Source organism: Miscanthus floridulus, chromosome 1 (genome assembly GCF_019320115.1).
Source record: "Miscanthus floridulus cultivar M001 chromosome 1, ASM1932011v1, whole genome shotgun sequence".
NCBI classification, from domain to species: Eukaryota; Viridiplantae; Streptophyta; class Magnoliopsida; order Poales; family Poaceae; genus Miscanthus; species Miscanthus floridulus.
Window position 1 is genome coordinate 150,297,515 of NC_089580.1, and position 12,629 is coordinate 150,310,143.

A 12,629-nucleotide genomic window follows, 5' to 3' on the forward strand; every position below is an offset into this window, starting at 1 on the left:
TTCTCGTGAAAATATAGGTTTCAATAAAAAGAAACTATTCTCTTCTTTCTTTTTTATTTCTAGTGTCACAGCATTATTTTAGTTAGTTAATTAATATTTTAATTAATAGTCATAGAAATTATCCTAATTTTCGGGATGAGATTGCCTCTTGTGATACGTAACCAAAGAATGCAACACAGTACTGTACGCGAGCACTACTCTTTACTGAATAATTATCCTTTCCGTCTCCGCACACAAAATGAAAGAAACTGAAATGTGCCATTTAATGAACGCCGTACGAAGAAACGGCGCTGCAAAAGCGGGAAATCCCGTTCCTTGCCCCTTTTGGCTTGCCGAATACCCGTCAAAAACCACCGAGACGGCGAGACGCGTCGAGCGAGTACACCGTCCCCACCGAGTCACAGAGGCCACCTCGAGCCCCTGCTCCTCACCTGCCGCCCCCGCTCGCTCCCTGCCGCCATCTGCGCTGCTCTGCGACCCCAGCCAGAGCCGGCGCGCGCCTGCTGCCGCCCTCGACGGACCCGGGGCCCCACCGTTCTCTTCTCCCCGCGCTGCGCGGCGGCTGGACTGGAGGTCAGTTAATGCGCCCGTGACAGGCGGCGTCGAGCGACGGTGGCGGGTTAACTAAACCCGCCGTCTCTCGAGGCGGCGCCGCGAGGGACCAGGCGGCGGGAGGCGGAGAAAGGGGGAGGCGGTTCGGGGCGGTGAGGTGGCAAGGCCATGGGGGGCGCCAAGGCGGAGGACAAGCCCGCCGCCGTCGCCGCTGCAGACGATTGGTGCTACCAGTTTGGAAACAAGGTTGGATTTCTTCACCACTTGTTGCCCTGTGCGATCCTGGGTCACGTTTTCGGGTTCCGCTTTGCCTGGGCGGCGAGGTTAGGCTGACAAATCTCAAGGAAAATGGAGCGGAGTGCCTTTGGCGTTGCCCTTTGGGATCATTTCCTTGGGGTTCACCCTCCAAATCCGTCTCAGCGGGCTTCCCTCAGCAGCCACACTCTCTGTGGCCAACATTCTTGTCCCGCGGAACCCTGATTTGAAATGTCACTATACCAATGGTGATGCATCCCATTGTTTTGAATCGTTTCCTATTTCTGTTTTTCCCTTTTTATTATGTTTCTGTTTCCCCTTTTTATGTGCCTGCTAGTTCCAAGTTTGGAGCCGTTTCCGTTCTCTGTTTTATTAAGTTCTGTTTTTGTTCTACAATCCCTTTGTTTTTGGTCCAATCCTTTTTATTGCGGGAGAAGTTAGGAGGAATCTGTTGTTCCTCTGTTCCATTTCTGGGTGCAGTATGAGTTGCAGAATAGGAATCCACTTGATTTAGTCGGTTTATTATGCTTGTGTCACCTCAGATGTGTCATGTTGATGGTGACTGCATTTTCCGGCTGTAATATGCATCTCGGCTTGCATTTGTTTCTCTCTTTATTATTAGTACTTCCAGCATTTTCGGCCATCAGTGTTTTTTTTGTCTTCCTTGATGAGAATGAGAACGAAAGCTGTCATACTCCTCGTTGGGATAGATTCATTTATTAAGGCAGTTCGGCGACAGAATCTGAGAATGTACTTCACAGAAAAGGGCCTTTTCATCCCTTGCCGTGTCTTCCATGTTGGTAATGGCTAGTAGCTGATTTGAATAGTAGGTGCCCATTTTAACTCCCCTGGGGGACACAACTGGGTTTGAGAAGAAGGATCAGATAGATCTTGAAGTTTTATTTGTTTATTTATTATATAGATAGATGTAGCCAAATGGATGCTTCTCAACTCACCTCGTTCCAACATAGAAATATTCTTGTTTGTGTTATTTGCTGTAAGGTTTGTTACTTTGTAGCACAAGGTTACAAAATAACAGATCTTCTTACCTCAAAAAAGGGCTCCAATGTATATACGGGCACTGAACGGCATATGCATTGTGCACCTGCTGATTGGTTTTGTACTGGCCGGAATCTGTTTGCAGAATGCATTTGACTTGAAGGCCCCGAAAAAGTCACCACTCGCATTGAGAATGGTTGTCTTTGCTATGACTATGTTATGCGGGATATCTATTTGCTCAATGTGTATGAAGCAACTAGGGAGTGATGGCTGGTCAAGAATTGTCAAGATTGAAGTTGTGGAACAACCATGTAATAAGTCCACAGTTCCTCATTCCGGGGTTCAATTTGTGCATTATCCCCAACCGATAACTTACAGCAGGTGAGATTTGCCCTGAAGCAAGATTGAGCAATCTGGTTTGTTTAATGCCTAATATAATTTTAATTTCTAGGGAGGAGTGCAAGTGCAATGCTGTCCGATTCTTTGCAATTATATCATCACAGCGATCTGGAAGTGGCTGGTTTGAAACCCTTCTTAACAGCCACATGAATGTTAGCTCCAATGGTGAAATTTTCTCTAGAAAAGAAAGGAGAAGTAACATTTCCGCTATAATAAATACCTTGGATAGAGTGTACAACTTGGATTGGAACAGTAGTGCTTCCAAGAATGAGTGCACTGCTGCTATTGGCTTCAAGTGGATGCTAAATCAGGTGAGGACTAAAACATGCAGTTTAGATGATTTATTTGGATGATCCTTTTCATTTATTTTTTTAAAGGAGGATTAACCTCAGCTTTTAAGAAAGCAAAGTTCGGTACATACTGGGGATACCAGTTTACATAACAGCATGAACGAAACAGGAAAATCCTAAAACATCCACTAAATTTCGCAAATGTCTGTGGACATCAGAGAGCCTGGCTTAAAGTTCTTCATCCAGCGCATGACCTCATCCTTCAATTGCGTGTAGCGCTGACGATCGTCCTCCTTGAGTAGCAGACACCACTTCTGCATGAATGATAGGGCAACATATATGATATCTGAAGGGTTCTTGGGAAACCTTTTCATTTATTTTTCATTTAGTTCCAGTATTATATATATTTCAATTATCGAATCTGTAGCCTCCTAAAGGGCAGACAGGTTCTCAACTGTAGATGCTAGTTGTTATTGCATATTGCACCAAACTTTTCCCCACTATGGAATTTTTTTTTGGGGAATCCCCTTTATGGGACTCTTCTGCTGGGTTTCAACTCTAGCCTACCCCAACTTGCTTGGGACTTAAAGGCTTTGTTGTTGTTGTTGTTGTTGTTGAATCCCCTTTATGGGACTGTTGGATACCTTGTTTAGTTTTCTGACTTGCTGTCAGAAATACCTTATGCATGGTTACTGATCCACACCCAGGGCTAGGTGGGTGGTGGGCTAAATGCTCTGGTGCCTTGTTTAGGCAGCATTTCCTAGATTTGTTTTTCATAAAAGGCCATACCCAGTGCAGAGAGCTCCTGCTCTGTGCGGGGTTTGGGGGAAGGGTGTCAGTGTCAATCCTTACCCTTGCCTGTGCAATGCGAGGAGACCGCGACTCGAACCCGGGACCTTCTGGTCACAGGCGGTAAGACTCTACCGCTTGCACCAGGCCCACCCTTCGTAGATTTGTTTTTCATGATTTTCGTAAATCTAAGTAGGCTGACTGTTTGTGGTTCTAGTGTAGAGCTAGAAAAATGCAGGCTCTTACTTGAGCTGAACCGCTGAATGCTTGAATGATTTGTTATATACCTTTTTTTGTGAACCTCATGTGTGATTCTAAAATGGGTCATTTCCGACTAGATCTTGAACATGGCATGATTGCCCTGTACTCCTGTGCAGTATACTATTCTTTGTAGTTTTGTGTTAATTTCATCAATCTGAAAGATGTAAATATTCTGCCCCCCGGATCCTGCATTTTAGACAATTTTTTTTTAATCAAACATGCATGAGAATTGAATGTCATTGCATTAAGAAGAGAGTTTGTTACATCTAGTTTGTTAGATGCATTTTGAACAATGAAAGAGAGTATACTGCAAATGCATATGGAGTATATATTTGATAGTTTTTGTAGTGTGTCCAGTAGACCAATTATAATCTACATGGAAAGCATATTTCTTTCAGGACTTCATCTAATTTGTCTGAAAACTAATGTTTTCCTGGCAGACACAGACTGGAAACAAACAAGCATTCTTCTGACAGTGTATGTTTTCAGGGTCTTGTGACAAATCATGTGGATGTAGTCGACTACTTCAATCAAAGAGGAGTCTCTGCGATATTTCTCTTTAGAAGGAATCTGCTCCGTCAGTTGGTATCACAACTAGCGAATAATCATGACAGACTCCTTAAGCAATTAAATGGAACACATAAGGCCCATGTTCACACAAAGCATGAGGTAATGCTATACAAGAAATGGCTCAACTCTGCCTCAGTTATGTCAGCAGTCTCTGAGTTGATTCTCTATGCTTGATGTGTTGTTTTCCCTCACAGGCTCATATACTTGCAAGATACAAGCCCAGGCTCAACACTACATCACTAATATGGCAACTGAAACAAGCTGACGAATACACTCGTGATGCTCTTCAAAACCTAAATAACACCCGCCACATCACTGTCTATTACGAGGATGTCGTTCGCAACAGAACAGTGAGTTCTCACTGATTCATTGTTTATATATTCTGTTTCCTTTCATTGTGTTGCTTATGCTTACAAGCATTGCATGTTGCAGAAGCTTTTTGATGTCCTGGATTTCCTCAAAGTGCCAAGGAGGAATCTGGTGAGCCGGCATGTGAAGATACACACAAAGCCACTGTCGGAGCAAATTGAGAACTGGGACGAAGTCTACAGTGCTCTCAAGGGTACCCAGTACGAGGGCTTCCTGAATGCTGCTGACTACGTAGTATAACATCACGTCTCCACATCTCTCGATGTGGATGTAGATATAGTCCCTCATAGGTCATAGCCCCCCCTTGTGTGCGTGTGATTCTTTCGTTCTTGTTTTTTCATGTAGCTGGCCTTGGACGTGCCTGGCAGAAGTTTTGATGCGGAGAAGGCGTTTTGCCATGGTTGCATTATTCGAGTTCCTGGTTAGCCTCACTAATTGTACACCTGCTTTCCAGATGTCCCTGTAACTGAGACTCGAGCTTCTCTGAACTTTGGCCGTCCGCTTGTAATGCTTGCTGTGCCGGTTCACATGTGCTTGCGTGCTGTCCTCGGTGATCTTTACTCTCTTGCCATCGAGAAACAAAGCTGTGCACCTGAACTGAGGCTTGTCTTTTCATTCGATGTTTGTTGGGCAAGACCCTGCAGTTGAGGGGTGCGTGATGCAGTTGCCCTTCCGGCTTCAGCTGATACGATGGCCCGGCTTATTGCACCATGGCATAGCAGGCTCTGAGAACCGGAGGCGGAATTTTCAGCGATCGCAAACTGTCTGGGTGTGCTTAAGGCCGAAAATGCTTCAGGATATTGGAGTGTTCCCATGTTGATTTTTAGACGGTCAAATTCATAATCTTCGTGACCTGTCTCACTGTCGTCCGTCTGGGCACCAGTCGTCGACTAGGACGTCTACGCTGGTGTCGTTTCTGACAGACTTTGAAGTCACTTTTGGCGTCCACGGCTCTCTCAACAAGCGCGAAGCTGTACAAATGTCGCGGTCAACGACCGGTAGAGGCCCAGAACAAGCCAATTACCCAAGGGCTATGTTTCTGGGCTGGGCCGAGCAAGCATGGTTCGTGGTGACCGCACCGATGGGCTCCTCTTTCCCCCTCCGTATCCTGAAGCATTTTCGGCCTTGTTCCATTCTGCGGTTACGCACCTCTTTTTTTCGCAAATGGCCCGCTGATGAGTTTTTTTATTTGACAGAATCCGCTGCGCTGATGAAAGTTGAACTTGGGGAAGCTCGGAGATGGATCTGGACAATGTGTCAGTGTTCAGAAATCATCGATCATGTGAAGTCCGATAACCGAGGGCACTTGGACAGCGGCAGGATGCCAGGATTGCGTACGTGCTCCTCTCCATGCCACGCGGAGCGCGTCTGGGCCCGGTGGGGCGGTCGGAGTTCCAGATCCCGGCGACGGCGAGCTCCTTCGTCGTGTTCAACATGCTGGGGCTCAAGGCGTTTGGCGCGCTGCTGTTCCTGGGCTTCCCTACCACCATTCACCAGCACCCCGCCACGCCTGCCTGCTGCCACCATGGTGGCCGTGGTGCACCAGATGACTGGCCGCAGGGCCCGAACAGCGGTGCATCGACAGATCGACCTCTACAACTTTCTGATCGCGGCCATGTCTGCGGTGAACATCATGTGCTTCGTGGCGTGAAAGCAACGCCACAAAACTCCTCGCTGAGAGAGTGAGAGTGGCCACTGGCCTAAGTGAGTACTCCCTTTGTCCAAAAAAAGGTACGAACGACGTGCATAGATGCAGCCTCTTGCCTATGTTCATCACACAAGATCCGACCATGACATCCCCCCAATCACAAAGTACGATGAACCACAAATAAAGCAGCCACCGTAGCAATTGGCTTGTTAGGCCCTCCACAGCGTGGGGCTTAGTAGTGCCAGAACAGGAGAGAGACTATTGAAGAGTAGCTCCGCACACTACAATAAGTGATGCCGATGCTAGAAATTTTAGGAGCGGATCAACTAGTTGCGCCGATGCCCACTTACTAAAGAAATGAGAAGCCGATGCCCACTTACTAAAGAAATGAGAAAAATGACTTCCTCTAGTACTGACCTGTACTATTCTTGGCAGCCAGGACACACTATTTGATTCACGTGGGTGCCAGTGTTTGCAGAGGGCACCGGTGCTCTGTTTTCCCACGCTGCGGCCTTCCATGATCCGATGCCCATTCTTGCTGTGGGACCCGTTTTTCTTTTCCGGCATCACTGCCCATTGTGGAGGGCCTTATGGGTTCCCAGTCCTGCTCTACTGGACTGGAACCCGGCATGTCTTGTAGCATCCTCAGTTTCACACAAACATCTAAAGCTGTCTATGAAGCATCTGAACAGATGTAGAGCTTCCTTATGATAATTGAGGAAACGGGCTGCCCCATTTCTCTTATTACAGGATACTATGCAACCAACAGAAGCACAACCTTGATTTATTGCCAAATCAAGCTCTATGGACTACTACAATGGAAAATAAACATCAACATAAGACTACAAGAGCACCTCAGGGAGCTGTTGCTAACTACTGAAAAGATTGCACCTGCAATATCAAGTCCCAGCAGTTAGTGAAATTGTAGAACAATTGTAAAAAGAAAATATTACTCAATTAGGTTCAGCTGAATATGCAATCATATTACAAGTTGACAATACCGACTGATATTGGTTAGCGCCTTTTTAATACTTCGTCATGTAGTAAAAGGATCCATTTGGGTTGAGATATATTCAGTGTGTTCAATCTTACAAGGTCTAGATTTCTTATGCGAGCTCGAGAACAAGGGCTGATGCTCCGCCTCCACCGTTGCAGACACCGGCAACTCCGATCTTGCCACTCTTCGCCCTGAGAACCTGTTAAAGAGAAACAGGGATTATGAGGGTCGAGCACCCTATATTTGATGTCCCAAAATGATAACATATTTTGCTTAAAGAAAATGAAGAAACTACTGATCGCCGGCAAGAAGTGAAACAAGGGAATCCGAGTCAAATATCAATGTGAACTCTACATTTGCAGGTTTATACAAGATCCTATTTGCAGATAATTTGCACATTGAAAATCACTAAGGTAGTGTTCGGTATAGGGATGGGGTGGCTCGATCCCACAAAGAACCCAATAGCAATAGCGGAGACGTTTACCGTTCATCGCGAACCCTATGATGATATGCTAAAGTATCTGTCAGAATTCATTATTTACTCAAAGACCAGCATCTAATGTTTTACTAGAAAAAACATTGCACATCTTTAAACAAAAGGGATTGTAACTCAGAAGATAAAAGAAGGATCTTAAGATAGAACTTACGCCAATAAGGGTAACCAAAATGCGAGCACCACTGCACCCGAGAGGATGTCCTAAAGATACAGCTCCTCCATGAACATTAATCTTTTCCTGCAAACACATATGTTATTAGTACAGAGAATACTGTTATCATGCAATTACATGTTGCTGCTGGATAGCAAATAACAAAAGAGCCAATGTGTACTTTCTGAAAAATTATGTTTTAACTTTTAAAATACACAAAGAATGGCAGTTTAGTACAGGTGACACTTACTGAAGGAATCCCGACAAGCTTTTGATTTGCAAGTGCAACAGCCTGTATTGATAAGTAAAAAGACATATTATTACAAAAAAAAGTAATCAGTAAAACAAACTCTCAATGCATAACAAAAAAGTCTTACAAAAAATTAAGTAGTGAGTAAAAGAAACTCAATACATACCGAAAAGGCTTCATTAATCTCATAGAAATCAACATGGGATGACTCTAATCCAGCATTTGCGATAGCCTTTGGTATTGCAAGTGCTGGAGTAGTTGTAAAAAGCTCTGGAGCCTGTATAAACAACATCCATATTTACATAATAATATTCCAGATTAAATTCCAATAGTTGATAAACTTTGATATCTAAAATAAAAACATAAAACCGTTCTAGATAAAATAACTTCTTATATCCTAAAATATTTAGATCACACTGTAAATTAGAATAAGCGCACTCTAGTCTTAAGGGAGCTAACAACTGTTACTGTGGCTTACTTGAGCTGCATCAGCATATCCTTTGATCCTTGCAAGGACTTGCAGGCCAAGCTCTTGAGCCTTCTGCCCACTCACCAAAACTAATGCAGCAGCTCCATCACTGATCCATATAAAACAAATTAGATATGCCTGGTTGCAGAAGGCTACACAAGCAATAGTAGGCAGTACACTGGACACTATTGGTCAGCTAAAAATAGACAGTACAAAGTGAAATGAACATCGAGTCGCGGTCTCCTCGCATTGCACAGGCAAGGGTAAGGCTTGCCACCGACACCCTTCCCCAGATCCCGCACAGAGCGGGAGCTCTCTGCACTGGGTACGCCCTTTAAAGTGAAATGAACCAGGTCTAGGACAACCATGAAGAAATTTAAAAGGTAGTCCATTTTTTTTTTGAATGGACATAATAAGACATTAAAAAATGATTTTACTTATGTGATAAATCATTTACACCGATTTCGGTAGCAATTCTGAAGAAAACGTTATCATTTATTTAACAAAGTAGAGCATACCCAAGCAGTCTAAAAACAAATAGAGAAGTAATGAAGTCGACAAAATGCATGCATAATATAAATAATATAATTTAACTGTTAACAATGAAATAGGCTGTCCTTCAGACCTGTCAGCTAAACAACATATGTCAGAAAAACAAGGTCTCAGAAAGCCTTTTGTAGGACAAAAAGGTCTCAGAAATAATTCAAGCAGCTACCTTACACTAGAAGCATTTCCAGCTGTAACTGTACCACCATTCTCCTTGAAACTTGGGCGAAGTTTCTTTAGTTTTACTGGGTCAAACTAAGAGACAAAGAAATAGCACAAGACATAAATTAAACTGTCATGCATTGATCTTACAATAACTGTTAACAAGCTCATTATGTAAGGGACGTTGCATTTGGAGGAAGCAAGAATAATGAATCAAGTGCCTGCCAGTCTTTTTGCCTTTGACCAACTACAAGTTTTATTTTGTTCAAAATATTTTGTTACATCAGAAAAAATCACCTTATCCAGGCTTTCATCTTTCTCAATGAGTGTTGGGGGTTTTCCTCTACCAACAGGAACTTGAACCTGGGGGACAAAACATTGAACATAAGAAAACTAAGCAAAGCACATAATGTCTAGTATCATCAATGAGGGAGAAAATTACCGGAACGATCTCCCATGTAAAAGCACCACCGTCGCGAGCAGCAATTCCACGCTCGTTGCTTTGGATAGCAAATGCATCCTATGCAAGAATAAGTAAAATCAAATATATCATAAATTGGAAATATATTTATTGCAATACAGACAAAAATGCATTGCAACAGGTAGATGAAAATTCGAAGGAAACTGACAATTTTAATTAATACTATATCAAATTTATTAAGAAGAAGAATTACGTAAACAGACACAGGAAAATCATCAAGGTATAAAATTGTAATGTTGTGTACTGATGAGCAGCTTTTAAGAGATTAATATTTATATAGCTCTAACAAGAATACAAAAGGGGTGCTCATTTTTTACTCTGTTTGGCTTGTGACCGCAGGTTGCCATAACTGAACTTTGGCCGCGCCAAAAGTCTGGCGTCCGTTTTGCTCGCTCAACATTTGGCGTCAAAAGTTGGCGTTGAGCACGACATACAAACATATAGAAGTGCGGCATGCCAGAGATGCGTCAAAAAGAAAACAGTGGCTGGAGCGAGCGTGGCACACCAGACTTATGGTTCGGCAAGTTTGGGACATAAACCAAACAGGCCCTTTGTCTGGCACATCTACTTCTATCTTTGGAAGCAAATGAATGGTTAGTTCACAGACCCAGAGCATGCATAAGCCCACCCTATTAATCATGCCACAACCTGACAGAAAATCATTGCCCGAAAGGATCCAAGTTACTAGTTCATCAGACAAGGAATGCAGATGCTGGTCTAGACCATTTAGGATGATAACCAAGATAAAGCAAGAAGAATCCAGGGCACTCTCAAAAGAATTGTCAGCATTGACAACTGTTGAATACCACAACTTATATCTTGATAGATAGGGGAATATATTAATATATTATAACAAACGGCATTTACTGTTGTCTGTATCAAGAGACCTGGTCTTCTCTTGTGAGGGCATGATTGTCAGCACAAAGCTCGGCACACATTCCCATGGCACAATCATTGTATACATCCCAAAGCCCATCCTTAAGCATGGCGTCAACAAGTGTGTCATGACCAAAACGAGACCCCTTCCTGCATTTGTAATTAGCAAGCTTATTGTATTAAAGCAGTTGAAATCCACTTTAAACAGGAACATAATATACTTTCACAATAAAACTGGTCACTTCATTAATAGCCTCGCCGCTGGTGAATCGACATATCTTACAAACAAATTTAGAAAATGCAATGCAAATAAGTAAACATGCATGTATCCACCAAATAACTTAAGATTATAATTTGGTTTATGCAGCTCGATATTTGATGTATCCACCAAATAATAATTGCATACCTAGCTTCAGCAATGTACTTTGGGGCATTGGACATGCTTTCCATGCCACCTGCCACAACAATATCATTGATACCCAATTGAATTGACTGTGCTGCAAACATAGTAGCTGCATATAGGAAAGAAAAACAAGAACATGGTCAGATAATCTGTCACTTCTGCGAACTTTGAACAGAGTATACAAGGACAGAAAGATAAATTCGATTCAAACCTTTCATGCCAGATGCACAGACTTTGTTAACAGTGGTGCAAACAACAGAGTTTGGTATCCCGGCACCCAGAGCAGCTTGCCTTGCAGGAGCTTGTCCCAAATTAGCACTCAAGACATTTCCAAAGTAGACCTCCTGCACGAGGGCTGGATCCACGTTTGCTCTTTCCAGAGCAGCTAAGAGCCCCAGCCATGGCCATGTCAGTGCTATCGGGGCGAAACAAATATAGCTTGTTCAGAGCTCAGATGTAAATGCAGAGAAGATTTGGATCTCACCTTGAATTGCTATAGAGCCAAGTTTCGTAGCAGGCAAGGAAGACAAGGCACCAAGGAAACCACCCATAGGGGTGCGTGCGACCCCGACAACACATACATCTGTGAGCAAGAAAGGAAAAGTTACTGACTGTAGAACAGATCAGAACCATCTAGTATGCACCTCACAGTATATCTATAGTAATGTGTAAACATGTGTGTAGCACTCCCTTCTGTGCAACCCGAAAAGGCAAAAACACAACTTGTGGTAATAATTGTATTTCGCAGTAACTTTCTAGTACCAACAAACATTGGAGAACAATGGATTCAATCAAGCAAACGGATCAGGGATTACAAGGACGAGATCAAGACCATGGAGCAGCTAGAATGCCCTAATGGATGCAGAAAGGCACTAGAATTACACGGAAAAGCGACAAATTTCGACCTTCAAGCTACAAAAAAAAAAAAAAAAACAGAATTCCCAACATATCAGATCGCTGGAAGCGCAATGGCGTGCTCATTGCCCAAAAAATCTATCTTTGTACCTCTCGGCAGCTTGACGTCTGTCTGTTTGAACACAAGAAGAAGAGACGAAAAAATAATACCTCTGGGCGCGATGCCGTCGGAAGCCATGGCCGCCGGTCCGAAGTGCCGAAACCAACCGACCTGCGAATCAGGGGCGGGCCCAGTGAAAATGGTCAGATCCGAATACAAATAGTAGATTGGGAGAGTTCGGGGTGTTTGAATTCTCACAGAGGAACGGAAGGGACGGCATACCTGGAGTATGCTGTCGTCGGCGAAGCGGCCGGCGAAGACTGATCGAATGGCGGCGCCGCTAGGAAAAGAAAGGCCGCAGAGAGATAGAGAGAGAGAGCGGGAGAGGTTGGAGCGGAGGAAGAAAAAGGAGGGTTGGTGGTGGCGTTGGCAAACGCAAGCACGCAACGCAACCCCACAGGCAAATCTCCTGAATGCATATTTTTAAAATCGGACTTGCTAGCACCGGACTCAATCCAGAACGAGCATGTCGACATTGCGAGCGAACGCCTCAGCAGGTTGGTGTTGGCGTTGGCAAACGCAAGCACGCAACGCAACCCCACAGGCAAATCTCCTGAATGCATATTTTTAAAATCGGACTTGCTAGCGCCGGACTCAATCCAGAACGCTAGCATCCTCAGCACGTCGACATTGCGAGCGAACGCCTCAGCA

The 12,629-nt window shown here is 43.9% G+C and overlaps 2 protein-coding genes across 2 annotated transcripts; one reads left to right on the plus strand and one right to left on the minus strand.

Annotated features, from left to right (window-relative positions):
* The first annotated feature begins 346 nt into the window (after positions 1-346).
* On the plus strand, positions 347-5,177 carry LOC136543852 (uncharacterized). The gene is made up of 6 exons (XM_066536191.1): positions 347-798; positions 1,952-2,187; positions 2,258-2,516; positions 4,035-4,214; positions 4,310-4,465; positions 4,548-5,177. The coding sequence occupies exons 1-6, from the start codon at positions 721-723 to the stop codon at positions 4,722-4,724; spliced, it is 1,086 nt and encodes a 361-aa protein (XP_066392288.1). The 5' UTR covers positions 347-720; the 3' UTR covers positions 4,725-5,177.
* A 1,136-nt stretch (positions 5,178-6,313) lies between these two features.
* On the minus strand, positions 6,314-12,376 carry LOC136543860 (acetyl-CoA acetyltransferase 2-like). Its single transcript, XM_066536200.1, has 15 exons — positions 12,201-12,376; positions 12,029-12,089; positions 11,448-11,546; positions 11,175-11,348; positions 10,967-11,072; positions 10,572-10,710; positions 9,646-9,723; positions 9,501-9,566; positions 9,211-9,296; positions 8,505-8,604; positions 8,193-8,303; positions 8,027-8,068; positions 7,777-7,863; positions 7,225-7,328; positions 6,314-7,023 (listed from the first exon to the last, which is right to left on the minus strand). The coding sequence occupies exons 2-14, from the start codon at positions 12,054-12,056 to the stop codon at positions 7,239-7,241; spliced, it is 1,206 nt and encodes a 401-aa protein (XP_066392297.1). The 5' UTR covers positions 12,057-12,089; positions 12,201-12,376; the 3' UTR covers positions 6,314-7,023; positions 7,225-7,238.
* Positions 12,377-12,629: the final 253 nt, after the last annotated feature.